At 36.8% G+C, this 19,262-nt stretch overlaps 1 protein-coding gene across 2 annotated transcripts in view; it reads right to left on the bottom strand.

Annotated features, from left to right (window-relative positions):
- Positions 1 to 1,154: 1,154 nt before the first annotated feature.
- Positions 1,155 to 19,262, bottom strand: part of emsy (EMSY transcriptional repressor, BRCA2 interacting) — an 89,315-nt gene continuing 71,207 nt past the window's right edge. For both annotated transcript variants that reach the window (XM_039745432.1, XM_039745433.1), the window contains exons 18-20: positions 17,898 to 18,428; positions 5,143 to 5,589; positions 1,155 to 3,861 (exon numbers count right to left, since the gene is read on the bottom strand). In XM_039745432.1, the coding sequence (XP_039601366.1) occupies positions 3,667 to 3,861; positions 5,143 to 5,589; positions 17,898 to 18,428 (1,173 nt within the window). In that variant the 3' untranslated portion in view covers positions 1,155 to 3,666. The remainder of the gene's footprint in view (positions 3,862 to 5,142; positions 5,590 to 17,897; positions 18,429 to 19,262) is intronic.

Raw genomic sequence — 19,262 nt, 5'->3', positions numbered from 1 at the left:
GAATGGGCGAAACTGGCCAAGGATAGGTGTGCCAAGCTTGTGGCATCATATTCAAAAATACTTGAGGCTGTAATTGCTGCCAAAGGTGCATCGACAAAGTGTTGAGCAAAGGTTGTGAATACTTATGCACATGTGATTTCTCAGTTTTTTTTTTATTTTTAATAAATTTGCAAAAACCTCAAGTAAACTTTTTCACATTGTCATTATGGGGTGTTGTGTGTAGAATTCTGAGGAAAAAAATGAATTTAATCCATTTTGGAATAAGGCTGTAACATAACAAAATATGCAAAAAGTGACGCGCTGTGAATACTTTCCGGATGCACTGTATGTATGTATGTGTATATATAAAACTATTAAAGTGTGCTTCAGTGTAGCAATCATAGCCTATGCGTCTTTTTCCATGCAAACAACTGTAAACCTGCTTTTGCCCACTAATGTATACATACCGTGTGTGTGTGTGTGAGAGATGCACAGCAGGAGTAATACCAACTAAATAATTCAAGTTTATTGATTAAAAATGATATATTTGGAGGGGCACATTGTTGGTGGTCTTTCTAAACTAATTTACCATGTTTTGTATCATGTTGTCAGGGGTTCATTACCTCGCCCAGGCCTTGCCATTGATTGAACTTCTTACACTTCTACGGTCACAAAAATATTTTTTGAAGACGCACTGCTGCCTCACATTGCCCAGAGTCCATGATGCTGTATCAGAGGTACATGCGCATTCTTCCCATGACTGTGTGGCTATTCCTCTTACATCCCAAAGACAGAGCAAGGCCCTTAACCTGCAATTGCTGCGCGCTTTGAGTAGTGAGAAAAGATGCTATATAAATGCAAAGAATTATAAAGTTGTTCGGCTAATCGGCAAACTAGAGTGTTATGAATGGAATATGAGAATAGCTGCAATAGAAGCTTGCAAATATGTAACAAAATTAAAAGTAAGAAAACTTACAATAAAAATAGCTAAAACAAAATTTCACTCATGCCTGTGCTGAACATGGCAAATAACGTGTCATTTTGCTTGACTTGTCAACTTAAATAAATAAATAAATTGCAAGTATTATAATAAAAAAATCAAACACTTCCAAATAAATATCAATGAAACAGGTTCAAACAAACTGTTCATATTCAAACTAGGAAAATCTGGGAAATCAGTTTACCGTATAAAATGTTTAATACTTTCAGTACACTTATTTAACTGATGTTAGACATTATTACATCTGTAAGAGGAGACAAATAGAACTGCTTTGCTGGCATTTAAGAACTGGTGTAGAAAATGTTACTTTTCTGTAGGTCAAAAACAGTACAATATTACAAATTCCAAATTGTCAAAGTGCTAAAGCTAAAAGAGCATTTAAACCAATCTAGTTCTGCAGCAGATATTTCTTTACTTCTAATTCAGTTAGCAACAGTTTTCTGAAAGTCAGCAGACATACTGAAAACTAGTATTCAAACAAAACCAGATACGGCATTTCACAGAGCATTTGCAAATAACATTTATAATGATGAAGGACATTAATTAGATTTATTTTAACTTCAGCCCTGTTTACATTTCCTTAGCAAGTGTTTACAATATTATTTCAGGCTTACCCTAATCCATTAACACAAAATGAATTCTGGTATTATCTGAAATATCTAGTAAAAGAATTTAAGCATTAATGGGAGTGATGAATATTTTAAACTATATGTATATGAAAACTGATTATTTTACAATACCTCTAAAAACCAAAGTGTCTACATTTAGAAGCCCCATTTCTCTGTCCCTTGATTTTTTAATTTTGTTTTTAAATGTAGGAGTTCATACTACTGTACACCAAAATATCAGGATCAAGTGGTTTACATGTTGCTCAAAGACTAAAATATTGAGGCAGCTTCATGATGGCCTATAAAGTGTTTGTTTTAAACCATTATTTTAAAGCATTATTTAAAAATCTACTCTTATCTTGTATCTGTACTGCACTCTTCTAAAAATATGACCAGCATATGAAATGCAAATACATACACTTTAGTCCATCACTCTGTTCTTCAAAGCAGATCAAAAGTAGAGCTACAAGTACCTATTTTGTACAAAATAAAAAGTTAATTTCACTCATAGCAGAATATTTATGATGCATAAAAGAAAATGTAACAAAATGATTGGCATCTTATATGGGATCATTCTCATGTTTCAAAAACAATGCATTCTAGAGTGTCCCACAAACAGTAACAAGGCATTGATTACTGACAAGCGATCCATAAATATTTAAACATTTGTATGTCAAATGTTTGAAAGTTAACATTCGTGAACAATTACAAGTGAAATCATGATCTGTGTTATTAGACTAGAGATGGCAAGCTGCTTAAAGTACGCTATGTAAGATTTATTAAGGTAGCTTAATTCTTGAAATTTTCAGTTAAACACTGCTGGGGCAATGATGTTCAAAGGTTTAAAGTCTGATTCTTTACTTGAAAGCAACTGACCCTAATGTCTAAATAAATTATTGTATATATTACATATATAGATATATAAAAAGCAATAAGTAACAAAAATATGTATAAGAAGTCCCATTGATCGGATGTAGAATGAGTTTTGTTTGTTTGTTGATGTTTGTACAGCAGAGACTATAAATTAAAATAAATAAATAAATATTTTGAACAGTATGATCTGGTAAAATAACTAGAATGCCAGGATACTTGCTAGAAATCTGTTATATCATTAATTGACCCTTTATGTTCCTTCAAAATAATAATAAATACTAATTCAATGATCCACCTATTCTAGAGTTCAGCTAGAATATTCAACTGTATCAAGCATATATTAATCTCTTTATCTTCTGCTCCCAAACATGTCCTTCAAGACAGTAAAAATGTACTTGCAATACCACTAATTGCTGCATTCATTCAAAATTGTTGACCAACATTGTTATAATTTCTGTTTTTCTTACTCAGACATAAAAACTCCTGTTTTTACTTAAGAAAAGTACCAAATTAAGTGATTTTGCTCTACATGCTCTAAAGGATACTCCATTTTATGAAAATTTTCCAAATGCAAATTCTTGGAACTTTAGTCATATTAAAAGGTTCATATGATGTACAAAAAAATATGTACAGCTGAAAATGGGCGTAAAAAATAAAGGCAGCACATCAGTTCAAACCAACATGATGAAACAAAAACTACTGCATTTTAAAAAATAAGAAACTAATGCTTTCACGCAAAGCGTCATATAAACATCACAGCATAGCATAAAAAAAAGTTGGATTTTTATACACAAGACATATTTTCTATATACACATATAAAAGGTTTAACAAAACTTTTTCCCCATTATTATAGAATATTTTACCATGATGAACAGACAGTGAGCCAAACCTCCTTGTGATTACTTTTTTTCCTTTGTCTTCTTTGTAACATCAGCTGATACAGTTTGCTTTGGTCTCTAATTGAGTTTGCATGTATTCATAGGCAGATTTTTTTTCTTCCTTTGAAACAAATCTTCTGGAAATGTAGACACTTATTCAAAGGTCTAGGTAGAATTGCTGCATCTTAAAAAAGACAAACACCAGAAAGAAGGTGCTTTGAACATGGATATTCTAAACTTATTTTTCAAATGAAGCAGAAACACTGAGACATTCTGATCTGCCTGTGATATACAAATGTGCTCTTCAAACATAATTCAAATTTACTGCTATGACTGATCAGCTGAGCTTGGTATTGGGCTGGCTTCAGTTCCTTCATCGTTGCTGCTGTCTACTTCTTGTTCCATTCCAGTTTCGTCATCAAGACGTTGGCTAGTGAAGTTGGTTATTTCTAAAAAACCACTTGGTTCAACTACTACATTGGACTGGCTGGAGTCTGGAGTAATTGAATACTGTGGGATAACCTAAAAAATAAAAGATAAAATAAATTCAAACAAAAATAAAATTTCATTATAACTTTAAATGAATTATCATTCCAAAGGATTTATATAGCCAAAAATAACAATGTCACTTTCCATAAATCGTACCTCTAATAAAGAAATCAAAACATAAAATTGTACTTATACATAAGTAATATATAGACCTATTGGCTCTTTTTCCCCTTAAAGTTATTATTATAAAGTATTTTAAAGTTATTGTTAGTTCTTATGATACAGACGTTTCTGTTATTCCAAAAGTTCTAGGAAAGCATTTAGCTTTTTATGCTTTCACCTCCTTGTATAAAATGTTGAGCAATACAATATACATACTGTATATACTGATTCAGCCTTTTTTAATTTAATACAGTTATGCATACACTACTACAGTAGCTTTAAACTTGCATTATCAACAGAGCAAGAAAACTTATGTACAAGTATGATTCAATAAAGGCATATATTTAGTCTTACTTTGTTTTATCCTTTATTTAATACACTGGCTTAAAGTTTATAAAACTACCTCAGACTTTCCAATGGAACCAGGCTAAGCCTCTATACTGTTGACGTCAACCAACTTTCTTCCTAAAGGAACCACCTGCAACATGTAATTGCTTAGCTAAACCTGTTCAATATGTTTAAAATGACAGGCAACCTGTGCTGACCTAAGCTGGCCCTAATGTGCACCAGGAAAACATTTCTCATACCATCACACTGCCACACCATATATTGAAATCAAACCGGTTGAATCCATGGACTCATGGTGGTTACATCAAACTCAGATCTATCCAAACTGGGATTTTTTTTTTTAACTTCGTAACAGTTTTGATACTTCTGTGCCCATTGGAGATGTGTTTTCTTGCTTTTCTTTGACAACATTCACCTGATGTGGTTTCTGGCTGTTGTATTCCATATGCAAGGCAAAGTCTAATAAGCGGTGCATTCTAAGATGACATTCTACACACCAATATTAAATTAAGGGGTGATTTGTCTGGTTGTGGCCTGCATTAATTATTTATACGATTCTATTCTTTTCCCTGTGGGCCATCTGAACAACAAGCTGTTCTCTTTCACAGGATCACCTACTATTGGCAGTTACATTGACTGAAATGGTTATGTGTGAAAAGCCAGATAATTTGGGAGATACCAGAACTGACATGCCTTGCACCACTATGACATGTACAAACTCACTGTCACCAGTCTGTTAAGATGACATTGTACCTAATTATTATTATTCCACCTGAAAGACTGAGCAAACAAATGCATCCTTACCTGTATCACATCCACATCTTTACTCTTCTGTACAGGCAGGCTCTGAATGCGAGTGAACTGGCTCTGAAGAGATGATCCAGAACCTATACTTTGTTGCAGCTGCTTAGTATGGCTTGACTGGACTACAGAGCTGGCAGAACTGCTGATGAGTTGACTAGCACCTACTATATGTGAAACATCAATGTTTTTACTGAAAGTACTACAGTCACTGGAGGAGTCTACCACCATTGGTTCTACATGAGGGTCAATCTGAGCCTCAATCATTGATATTTTTAAAATGTCCGACACAGTTGACTTCTCAGATGAGTGATGTGTATTGACACTAGTAACAGGTACTGACTTTGCATCTGCTTCTCCTGTACTTTGTTTGGATAGTTGCGGAGCCTGGTGACTTCCAAAAGTTATCTTTGTTACTGTTGCTCCTTGTGTTATGATTGGCTGTTGCACCTATAATCATTATAAAATAAAAATTAAAAGGTGGAAGAAATTTCTTAAAATAATATTTTTCATCACACTTCCATAATCATTCAAAATTAATAACAGTCGCAAAGTTAAACAAAAAAGAAAACTCTGTTACTACAATGAGTTCTTTTCATGAATGTCATAAGACAACATACTTTTTACAAGGCTGTAACACATAAAACACTCAAATTAATGCAACTAGACATTTAAAAAAGTGATTAGAAAGGCATTAATGTATCTCCAACATTTACATCCAAAAATACTAGAGGTAACAGATTAACAAGTTTTTACGCAAAAATGTGATTTTTAAAATTCACACCTCAAGTTAGACATAGGTGTGTGCAAATAGGATATAGCAAAAAGCATTATTAATAAAAGTAAGAAAAACACTTCTTGAATAGGTAATTGAATCTGTAACAGAACTGTATAAGATGGTCTAAGAAGCGGAAAAGCCAAATCGCTAATTTCTACAGGCATCAGTTACAGTAAATTGACATGACACATTTACTGTATTTTTGAGCAGCTACTACACATCAGAAATACAAAACAAAAAAAGATAAACAGAAAAAGCCAAAGGCTAAGTAAAAATCATTATAATATTCAAAATAAAGCAAGCAAGCATCAAGAAACTGTACATTCAAGAAAAATGATAATTAGTGCCTAAACAATATGGATTTCTTAGACCGATAATGATATTAATATGTGGGCAGCCAAAATGAAGCATTACTAATATATATTAAACACACCAGTAATGTCTGCACAAGTGTTAGGTTAGCCTACAAATATAAGAATTTTTAATGAATTCAAAGCATAGAGAAATCTGACATTTGACACTCTCTCTTAAGTGTATGCAACAGGTGGTGTGACAGTAACCATCTAATTGCTAAATTGAAGCGTATGAAAAGATAATAAACTAAATCTGATGACTTAAATGTAAAGAATAAACTTAACTGATCACAAAGCTGTTATGCATTAATAAACAAATGATTCAGCTCCCATATATTATATATACAGTATATATATAAAATATATATGCCATAAGATTTGCATTTATGCATATTATTTGCATTATTTAAGGATATTGTTACACTACCAGTAATTAACTTGCTATAGGCTTATCCAGGTTTGATTATTTTTACTTTTGTTTTTATTTTTAAAAGCTTTACCAGTTTCTTTTGCACATATAATTGCTGAAAGAAAAAGTACCTGTTTATTAGACTAGATAAAATTATTGAAAGGTTTAAATATGCATATCTTTCAGAATCTCATTTGTCACAAGTTTGACACCTACCTCTCAAATTAGCAGATTCCATTCATAAGTGCAAAGGAGAAGAGAGAGAATAAGCGAAAACAGTAGGCTAGAAAATTAGACGAGTGAGAGTCACAAAAGAGGAAGCACTTTAATAACAAACAACATAAAAGCATAGGGCTGGGCAATATAAACGATTTTACACTTATCAAATAAATTTAAATGATATGAAAATAAGAAACTTCAATAAACTGTTGTTAAAGAGCATTTTGATTGCACACTATTAAAACACAGAAACTGCCGCAGTTCCAACCAATCTCATGCTACTAGTATAAGAAAGTATAAGCCTGTGCACAAAAAAAAAGCAAATTTGGTTGAGATAGTGGAGCACGCCACACACTACTGTTTCAAACACACAAGACTCCTTCAAGTGTCAGTAAAGAAAGCGATAGCTCACCGGCCACAAAAATTAGATAAACAAGGCAAAAATATGTTGGTGGTGTGACGGTCCTTTGACTATTTAAATTTTGAAACGCAGCAACTGGTGCTGTGTATTGTAAATTTTGCCGAAAATATGTGCCTAGCAAAACTGAAAATACTACACACATATTTTAGTGCATGAAGTACTACAATTCAATAGAACATATAAAATGAAAGTGCTTACAGTCACAAACACTGAAAATGTCAAACATGTCCCAAGGAACTTATAGCAAGCAAGTCACAACAAACCCTACTGGTTGGTGTTTTCTACTGTTGCACCCTATGAAAGAAATGGTGCCAATACGTACTGCTGAATATGAAAGATTCAAGAAGCTAATTAAAGTGATGGACCCAAGATATGAGCTACCTGGTCACAAACATTTCTTTCACATTGCATTTCCCCAGCTTGAAGGCCATTGCAGAGAGACACTTGAAAAACAGATGAAAAATGTGTGCTACTTTGCCACTATCTCTGATTTGAATTTCCCCAATGGGATTAATAAAGATTAACTAATCTAATCTGTGGTAAAGTCATACATCAGAACTAGGGAATCCATTCCTGAACATCATATATAGCATGTAAAAGTGTAAAAGTGTAAAAATCGATCAAGAAATAACAGGGTTATAGTTGAAAATAATTAAGTGGCACGGTTTTTTGACCCATGGTGTAGCGCATTGCTCATTAATTCAGTCAACAACAGACCAGCAGCAGTCAGTCTCCCAGCTCAGTGAACTGAAGGAGTCCGCACTCTGCAGCTCACAAATGTCGGGACGGGGCAGACTTCACTGACGTCCGTCAGACAACAGCTTTGAACAGCAACTTGAAATTGCGTCAGTCTGTTGCATCCGCATTATCAAGAAACTTGCCATCACAGAATGATGACAAGAAACTGGATGCATCAGTAAAAGCTGAAACGGCAAGCGTGGGCGTTGTTTAGAACAAGTGTATCAATATCTGATTATTGTGCTGCCTACTTCAGTAGAGGCAGAGCGTGCTTTCTCAGCGGCTGGCTTACTCTGCACGAATGTGCACTCTCACCTGGACGACCGCACGCTGGACATGCTGTGCTTTCTACGCTCTTATTACCGCAACTAACTAGATACATATACTTATATGACAGCATGAACTGCTTGTAGATAAGGTTAGTCTTTTATTGGTGTCAACATATTGCAGTAGTCATCCCCAGGCGCCCTGGATTTCCAGGAACGACATGCGGGATTCCCAAAGTCCTAGGAATGGATTCCCTAATCAGAACCATACATGAGCCTCACTATCCACTTCATAGACAAAAAACTGAGTCTTCAGAATAAATATTTACAAATGGCCTACAATCCTCAAAAAACCACACAAGCAAGGTTACTGCCCAAGGCCTGACAAGGACACTCAACCTGCGGATTGAGTCAAAGCAGGCAAGTGAGCATCACAACAGATGGTGAGACAAATACAATTACTGTTGTGCTTCGTTCTGCATTCAGCAATTAGAAAGTTTGTGTGTGGATCAATTACAGTTACTCTCACAGCTACTATTATCACCTCAGTGCATTTTAGTATGGTGTATGAGCTTTTATAGCTTGTATTATTGCTCCATTATAATACATAGCCTAATAAATAAAAATGATCAAAAACAATTTAAATAAATCACTAGAAATAGCAAAGGCAAAATGGAAAGGTAAAGCTATTCTGCAGTAACTGTTATCTTCCTCTTTATTTGGGCTAAATACATTATCAGAAGAAAACAATATATTCATTTTATATTACTCTGTCTAAATTTTTTTATTTTACTTATATTGATGTAATGGTCTTTTCAATTTCAATTTTCCACTTTCACAGAAAAAGGAGGTAAAGACAACAGGGTGGGTGGAGGAAGCTGTTAAAGTTTGTAAGAAAGTGGTTGCTACCTTCACCTACTCATGGAAAAAAAGTGAAAGCTGGTGGCCGCTCTAGAGAAACATCAACTGCCCCTACACAAACTTGAGGACTTGAAAGGCAAACTGATCGATCAAGAACACAGGGCTTGAAGAGGCAATTTAAGAATTACGGCAAATGTGGTTCCTAAACCTCTTGAACGTTGGCCCTGGAGATCATGCAGGCTCATCATGTGTACACTGGCCGTGCCGATGCCATCTCGTGGTCTCTAATAAAAAAAATTCAGGTCTTTGTACCACCCACAAATTATGTTGGAGGCACGCCATGTTCAAAACATCTATTCTGTACCCTCACAGACCTGCTTCTTCACGGATTTTACTTCAATTACTGCACAGCAAAGGAAGGCCATGGCCACAGTTGCCCAGAAAGCACATGTTGCTGGTCTTCAACCATATTTGCACTATCCTGCAAAACTGAAAATAAGTCTTGATTCAGTGCATTACCTGTTTGATTCACTCTCTGAGGCACTTACAGTGATTGACAACTTTGTTTCAACCGACACGTTAACTGCGTGAAGATCTCTTCATTCACTCCGACTGACTCTGCATAGTTTATCTCCTCGATGGGTTTGTGGCAGTGGGGGTGCTCGGGCGTAATGACATCATCAGCATCATTGTGGGTTTCCAGGTGCCACAATTAACCCTCTCCCACCATTAGTTTATTCTATGTGTTCATTTTGTTCTCTGCACTGCACATTCCACTATTTCAAGATATAATTCATTCCTTTTCATTAATTATGTGGCTGAGGATGAGGATTAGAGGAAGTGGGGTGGTTTTTGGCCTCTCTTCTTGCTCTCATTTTCTGGTAGTTCCTTTGTGTTACACTCCTGGAAGGCCAGTGTCCAGGCGTGTTTTGGGGACCGGTCGGAGACAGGATGTGGGGGTAATGGGGGTCATTCGGGCCATCACTGTTTGCTTCTGCTTTTAGGAATTTACTTATTGTGGGGTTCCTGCCACTGGGAGTAGTATTTGGGCTGGTTGGGATGGGTTTGTGAGGGAGCCTTGAGCTGTGGGAACTCTTGGTTTTGAAGTTTGTGACATTACCAATTGCTGCACAACAGCATACGATTACTTCCACTTCTTGTCTTTCTGTTTTATCTTCTGCCAGCCTCTTTTCTTGGTGTAATTATGACAAAGTTTAACATTATTTCGTGGAACGTCAGGGCTCTGAATTCAGGTCAGTGGCGCCCTTGCCTTCTCGATCTCTTGCACTGTCAACACATGGATGTGGCTTTAATTCTGTAGTCGCACCTGCTGGCCACAGACGTCTCACACTGTGATAATATGCTCTACAGAGTTGCAGTGCTCCCTGTAAATTATGTGCCATACTTATTCTACTGCTCCATGGCTTACAAATTAAATTTTTGGAATTGGGTAGTGATGATACAGGTCGATTTTGTAACTTTAAGTCCAAGCTAGAATGTCGTAAATTACTCTCTGTTTCCACCGATGGCCCAGCAATACCTCACAGACTGACTACTTAAGTTCTCTGACTGTGAACTTCTGGTTGGCATTGACACGAATGCCACCATAAAACCCACTGCTAGACAAATCACCAGCACTGGTTGGCAAGCATATACCTCACTCTACATATTCTTTAAGGAATTTTACTGCCAGTCTTAATTTGAAAAATGCACTTCAGTTATTTAATCCTTCAGTCTAAGAATTCTTTTTTTCTCTTCCCACCATGATTCACAGTCTTGCACCGATTGTATTTTCACATCACACAACCTGGCCCCGTCTGTCTCAGAATCTTCACCGGTCTATACCTGACCATAAATTTAATCATTTACATTTGATCCGTCCATTTTTAACATCTCGCACCCCGAGGTGAAAATTCAACATGTCTCTTCTGAAAAACTAATTTTTGTGGCAAACAACTTGCCGAGGAGTTCTTATCACTCAATATTGGCTGTGTGGATAATGCAGGTGCCAACTGGGAGGCAATTAAAGGCTTAATCCGGGACTTTACCATCTACTTTTCCTCCCATTTGGCAAATATGAAACTCCAAAAAAAAAGAGAGAACACATCCCTTGTGGCTAATAAAGAACACAAATTACTGATTGTTAACACCAGATCCGAAGTTAATAGCATTTTACTCTAAAGAGATGAATTTTTAATTCACTGAACTTGGGCTCGCTATTATGTCTCCAGGGTCTGGCTGAACAGACGTTGTGTTACTGAGATGAGGCCATATTCCTCCTTTGCCTTCATACCTTCTATCCATACTAAATCTGGCTCAATTTCTAATGATCCCCAGATAATAAATAATGAATTCATAGATTACTACTCTAAACTATTTACTGATAACTCTGGTACCTCTCCCTCAGATATCACATCATTTTTAAACACCCTTCCATTCCCTTGTCTCACTAAGGAAAGGCTTCTGTTCTAGATGCTCCCATCTCTTTGTCTGAACTTAAAGAGGCATTACACTCAATGAGTACAGGCATGGTCCCGGAGACGGATGGAATCCCGCCTGAGGCAATTTCCACATTCTGGAAACACTTATCCCTTCCCCTTTGGATATGATCAGTGCAGCCACCTCCTCTGGCCATTTAAACCCTAGTTTTAACATTGCAGTTATTTCTCTACTTTTGAAGCAAGGTAAAGACCATACTCTGTGTCAGAGTTACAGACATCCCTCTCTCATTAACACAGATACAAAACTGCTAGCTAAAGTTTCGGCCTACCGCTTACTGAAAATCATTAACAAATTAATCCTCCGCAACCAGTCTAGTTTTATACGTTCACAGTTAGCCTCGAATAATATGAAAAGACATCTGCATGTCATTAATTCAGCTCCCTCCCTCCTTAGCCTTGCTGTGCTCCTTTCCCTAGACACTGAAAATGCTTTTGATCAAATTAACTGGCAATTCTTATGGTAAGTCATGGACAGAATGGGCTTCAGTCCAAGGTTTATAAATCTGGTGAAAACTCTAGTCCTCCTCCCTGCAGTTCTCTTATCTAATTCAAATATCTCACGTCCCTTCTCCATTAGTAGGTGGGCTATGCAAGGCTGTCATCTCCTTTATCTTCAACTTACTGTATCTCTCAAAAACGTTAACAATTGCAATCCGTAATTCCCAGCTTCTAACTCCTATTATAATTTCAAATTCCAGTCACATAATATTCTTATATGCTGTGGACATCCTCCTCTACCTAGGCAATGCCCCGACTCACATCTTGCATGCTAGGATCTGTTCAGGTGTTTCAAAGCCCTGTCTGGTTGCAAAAATAATAAGTCTAAATTGACTCTCTTGCCCCTTAATGATATGTGCTGTCAATTCTCCCTACAGTCTGTCATCCATATATCTAGTAGTATTAGATATTTGGGAGTTGATATTACTGCCTCAATTTCAGACATATCACCTAATAACGTATCGCTGCATCTTTGTGATGTGAAAGCTTCCATAAACACCTGGTCCAAACTCAACCTCTCTTTTCAATCTTGTTTGTCCATTATCAAAATGAATATTGTACCCTGCTTCAACTTCTTTTTCTATGCTGCCACTTCCACCTCCTACTAAATATTGGTCCAAAGTTAGGTCACTAATCTCAAGGTTCCTCTGGAATGGCAAGAGACCAAACCTTAAACATTCAAACCTGGTTAGAGATAGACTGAATGCAGGTGTACTGCTGCCTGACCTAGAACTATCCCGCTGGGCTTCACCTTTCGCCCTATCTTTTCATGGCTGTGTCCTTCCCCTAATTCCTTTCCTTAGCTACCTACCGAATCCTCCCCCTGCTTTTTCCCCATTCTCTCTTCAGGGTGATTTGTTCAACTACTTTAAGTCTAAAGCCACAAAACTTTCCTTGGGACATATTTTGCCATATGCTATCAATAACTGGCATCGTGTGGAAAATTTACTTGCACCCTTTGGAAAATGGCACTCCCTCACGCCTATATTTCATAACCCTGCACTCTCAATTGGTGGCCAGCCCTGTGTATTTCCTCCCTGGTACCGTGCTGGAATTGGTGTGTTGGGGGATCTTTTTAATAGTTATGGGCTTATGACATTCCAGTCTTTGCAAGCACATTTGAATATCCCTGGTTCCGGTTACTTTTTCTAACTTCATCTCCAATCAGTGCTCAGAACACGTGAGATTTCTCTTATTGAGCAAATCACTTATTATTCTATTTGTTCTTTTTCTCCCAAGAAGAAAAAAAAACTGTCTCTACTCTCTACTCTTTACTTTGCAAAGCATCCTATAAACCTCTGTCCTTGATTTCTCATTGGTCCAGAGACCTTTCCCCTCTCCCTTCATCCCTTTCATAGGACATTGTACTCTCTAATGTTAGGTTTTGTTCTACAAACCCAAACTACCAGCACACCCAGTTCAAAATTCTACAGATACTCTATCCTACTCCCCACAAACAGTTTCTGATGGGCCTCACTGCTGATATTCTCTGTCAATTATGTTCCCTTGGTTTATCTGGCACTTTTCTCCACATGTTCTGGCACTGTATTCGTGTCTTTAACTTTTGGACACAAGTACCGTATGTATTCCTTTCTTTCCAGCAGTATTCCTCTGTTACCATGAATATTTCTTCTTTTGGACCTTTCAAGGCTTCTGCTCAAACTCTCTGAACGCAAGTTATTGTGTCTGGGTACCTGGCAGACAAACTTAATTATGCCTCCCAATGGAAGACACCTGAATGCGTCCCTGTCGACAGCTGGCAGTCCTCCTTCTACAACTTAATAAATCTGGAGTTGTAATATAATTGAATTCCGGTCTGCTGTGGCTCAATTGTATAAATCTCAGCTTGTTACTCCTCGACTTTTTTTACCCCTTGGCTCAGGCTGTGTGGGAGACGGCGGGATGGGTTACTTTGTATGCTATGTTCATTTACTGATATATCCAGTCAATTTGTTTTTATTTAATAAAAAGTTTAATTTTAAAATGATAATGGTCCAAAATAACATGCTGTTTATTGAGCCAACATATCTGGCTTTTGCTCATGATAAAGTGTTAGAAGACTTGCTTCATTAAAAAAAAAATAAAAATACCCATCAATAATCTAAGATTTCTTTAACTCTTTTGCAGCTGTCTCCCTGTATAAAACTAACCACAAGTTCAGGTGAAGGATTCAAATAACTGGTTTAACAGCATTTCTCACAGCTTATACAGGGCCAGTAAGGAACACAAAACTAAAAATATATGAGAAAACAAAAAAAAAATCTGACATCTTTTTGACTACAGCTCTGCCTAGAAGTAAAGCATATCTGCTTTTAAAGGATGTGTAACATATGAAGAAACACCCTTCATTTAACAAGTTCAAATAAATTCACAGTGAGAAAGAAAACTTTGGAAGGCTTCTTATTTGCAGACAATGTGATCCATTTGCTTCAGAGTAACATTTAAGTGCTCTTTCAAGAGCAGAGGTTATCAATTACCAACCCATGCCAATAAGATTGACTCTGAGCTAAAAAGTGCATGCTGAATCATCACCGGCACATTGTGAACAACGCGTCTTCCTGCTTTACACAGGCTGGCCGGCATCGCACCTCTCCATATACGACAATAAAGTAGTTCAAGAGTAGAAAGGTTTAAGCAACTGATGGACTCCAGACACCCACTTCACCATCACCAGGAGGTAAATCACCGACTACCTTCTAGTCGGAGTTTCACCACAGTGGAACCCCTTAATCCAAAGCAGTCCACAAAACATAGGCTTGAGAGGTGGCGAGAGACTGACTGTAGCCCTCCCAATGAAGCTCTTCCTACACCTCAAGAGCATCTACCCAATGGAACATCCCTCTCTAGGAAAGGCTGGGTCGCGCTTAACCGAGCTAGGTCAAAGGTGGGCAAAACAAGGGACAACCTATTTAGATGGGCGCTGAATATACCCGTTGTGAGCCCACCCAAACAATGGACCACATTCTCCATGAATGTTCCCGAGGCCCTACATGTACCGATGAAGATCTAAAAGGATGCTAATGATGCCGCTCTTATCTGGATATGGCAGTGGCATGATAAGATATGATATGATGATCAGTTACCTTACAGGAAAAAGAGCTGCAAGTCACTTTAGTATGACAAACCTGTTAATGAGTTGACAACAAGAATAGATTAACATGCCTTTACTGACAAGTAAATTGTTCTAGCAAGCAATCGTACAACTCACTGAAGAAAATCTAGAATGCCTTTGAAAGCCAAACCTCTGATCTTTTGAAAGCTGCCAGACTGAACATTTCAAATGAGACTAAATAACAATCTGCAAATTAATTTAATAAGTAAACAGACATTCGATTAAGAATGAATGCTTATCTGATAACTCTCACAGTATTAGTTCTCTATCAAGCAATCACTGTGGCTTACAGTACATTGACAGATGTACAGTATAATCATTTGAAAGTAAAACATCTGTAGTTTTTCACTGCATAAATGGCTGACCTAAAATACAATCTTAGCTACACAATGAAAGCCTTGTGCACACTTACAGAACTCTGTAAAGTGGGAACTTTGATGAGCTGTGAAGATAATGGGGAAGCACAGAAAAACATACTCAGTGAAAATTTGACTTCTTGTCAGTTCCCGGGATGGCTTATGTGACAAAAATTTAGCATGTACATTGTTGGCAGTCTATTCATTATTATCATTGTGCGTACCAGTCAAGGGGAGTAGCTTTACAAACTGAGTCGGTTTAAACTAGAAAAATAACTTAAGAAACCGGGTTTCAGTATCCAATGGCTTGTCATCAGTATTTTTGATTTTGATTAAACTTAGCATACGAATTACAAGTACTTTCATACTTCAGAAATATTTTTTGTTAATAAAAAAAATTCCCTTGAGATATAGAAACTTTTCTTCACCGCAGACAGTTTAAAAAAATTGTAATTCAGAGTGTTTTCTTATGAGCAGTAACTTTTTCTGATCACAGCTACATGGCTCAGATATACCTTATTGGAAAGCTCAAACAGAGTACTTTTAAATGAATATGCATGCGTGTTTCAATGCAAAAAACTCTTATTTGAAACCCTTCATTGTTTTGTGATAACCAAGAGTGGAACAAAATACAGTTTACAAGATGAACTTCAACCTTGAAAAAAGAAACCCAGACTTATACAAAAATGAAATTTGACCATACCATTCTTGACCCTAGTCAGTATCCACTGTAAAAGAAAGTGTCTATATATCAAGGGATTTCTTTTAAATAAATGAAAAAAGCAGAGGACAGGAAGATATGGAAAAGTATGATCCGCTGTGGCAACTGACAACGGGAACAGCCGAAAGAAGAAAAAGATCTAAGTTCTGAAAAGTAGGTGTAATTCATATGCTGGATTTCATAGAAAATGAAAAAAAGTGATGGAAATTTTATTTCTGAAAAATATGTTTAATTATAATGGAATGACAACAAATTAAATTTTTCACTTTCACATGGTTTTTAGTGAAGGAAATCGGTGAAAACATTAAACTTTCTCTCAAATCCTGGACATATTTGTTCAATACCAAAAGTAGTATTACAAGGAAAAGCTGATTTAACATTAGTTTAGTTGAAATTCTACTCTTAATGTTTTTAATCTACTGTACATTAAGCTGTTGCAACTGTCACATCAGCTCATGTTTATAACAGCCTATTTTTACTTACTGCATTTCATTTTCAATTAACTACTGTGCTAGCTTGCTAAAAAGTGTCTTCAGGCAAGGCTGCTGAGAGTGAAACTGTAAATCTGAGCAACAGTGATAAATAATCACTAGGTGAGTTATAATCAGTACAACTTAAATCTGACTCTGAGATATGAAGAAATTGTAATTTGACAGATGTGGTCATTTTAAGACAAATGGTAAGAAAATCTTGGGATGGTTACATAGTTAAAGAGGAAACCTTTATTTTAGAAAGCTGCAGTACTGTTCTTCTAGCCCATCTGGCAGAGACAAGTCACCTGCCAAGTAAGTTAGACTTCCTTTGTTCTACACTTTGTACTATTCCTCTTTTACAATACACATTATTTCTACCCTGCTACAATGCCAAAAATAGTAGGTCAAAACAGAATGGATTCTTTTTATACAGGTAAATCATGAAATGTCTTTTTAAGATCTAACGCCTTCCACACCCTTGCCTTCACTTAAGCCACTTTGACCTGCAGGGGACTCTCAGTTATATTCAGACAGTCCCATGAAAGGGTTTTCCTTATGGTGGTAACCATCAACAGGTCACAGAGTAGTTGCCATGGTAGGCACCAAGATCCTTAGCTATTTGTAGCAGTCCACTCAGATTTCATTCTAGGTGAGCTACTTTTGTGGTTAGTATAGGTGGAAAAAAGAAAACAACATTAGCCTGAACAGAGGAATCAGCTGGATTTATCAGGGCATATTCACTAACCAGTTTAATGTGATGAGTTTCTCAAGTCTATGACCTATCCATCTAGGCCAATCTATCATCAATAGGTGTTCAGTTAACAACCCAGTTCTACTCTTTATCCATATGTCTACAACATATACCCTGAACATGACTACAAAGTCAGTCATGATCATGAAATATTTGCTGATGATTTTTTTAGATAAAACATATTAAACACATTTGGGTGTTTTTCAATTAACAATAAGCATTCTTCTTTAATTATTATTGTTTTTAGAAAAACAAAACATCCCTCTTACAATATATTAAAGAGTAAAGATAAAAGCCTTACTTGATTTGAAGACTGCTTTTCTGAAGAAACAGGATGGTGTGCTTGCAGAGGTGGAGGTTGGGAGAACTGTGTGTGGACTGGACGATTTTGGCTAGTTGGGGCTTGTTGTAGTTTGGGAAGCTGAGGTGTATGCGGAGGTTTCACAGCTATCACCTGCACCACTGTTTGAGGAGGTTGGGCACCGGTCCCAGAAACTTGTCTTTCCTTCACCACTAAGTGTTGCTGGATGACAGGCTTCAGCTGTGACTGGTCCTGCTGGAAAATAGCCGTTTGCTTTGGCTTAGATGCAAGCAGCTGGACAGTACCTTGATTTGCTGCTGAGATAGTTTTACTCTGCAGCTGCTGAGAGTTGTGGGGTATAAGTTTTGCAGGTTCCTGCTGGAGTGACACTTGTTTTAGCTGTGAGCCTACAGGCTGTGCTGATCTATAAAACAAACCAGTCTGAGGATCCAAGGTATCACCCTCAACTTCTCCTTCTTCTGACACCATCTCCTCCACTTGCTTGCTGTGAATCATTTGGCTAGCCACAGCCTAGACAAAAAAAAAGTGACCATTCTTCATTAAGAATAACAGAATAATCTATAATTATAAAAAAACTATGCTAAAATGTAATTTAAATGACACCTTATTTTATTCAAGCACATCTCAGAAATGTCAACAGGTTTTATAAATAACATTATCAAAACTTAACAACAATATAAATACAAAAAAGCAAGTGCTGACATCATTCATATCAGTTCAAATGATACACAGCATTATAACCCTGTTCCACTTAAAAAATAAACATTTTAGAACTGCAAAATATAATTTGCCCTGAAAGTTTAAAAGATACATATGGCCCAGATATGCTTATTAAGAATTTAATAAGGTAAACGGACTATCAGATAAATTGTTTGTTACATAAATTCTATATCTATACTAATAAAAGGCAAAACCCTCACTCAATCACTCACTCACTCATCACTAATTCTACAACTTCCAATGTAGGTAGAAGGCTGAAATTTGGCAGGCTTATTCCTTACAGCTTACTTACAAAAGTTAAGCAGGCTTCATTTCGAAATTCTACACGTAACGGTCATAACGGTCGATAACAGTAGACAACATCCGCCATGTTAACTTTCTCATTTATGGCCCCATCTTCAAGAAATTAGGCGGCTTCCCTGTGCTAACTGAAACCGATGTACGTACTTATTTCGATGGTATGACGCCACTGTCGGCCGCCATATTGAACTTTCCAAAGTCACTAATTTTCCAACTTCCCATGTAGGTAGAAGGCTGACCCCATCTTCACAAAATTTGGTAGGTGGCTTCCCTACGCTAACCAAAACCAATGCACGTACTTATTTAGGTGGTATGACTCCACTG

This window comes from Polypterus senegalus, chromosome 2 (assembly GCF_016835505.1).
Source record: "Polypterus senegalus isolate Bchr_013 chromosome 2, ASM1683550v1, whole genome shotgun sequence".
Classification (NCBI taxonomy): domain Eukaryota; kingdom Metazoa; phylum Chordata; class Cladistia; order Polypteriformes; family Polypteridae; genus Polypterus; species Polypterus senegalus.
The sequence above is the reverse complement of the archived record's forward strand: the minus strand, read 5'-3'. Positions and strand labels throughout refer to the sequence as shown.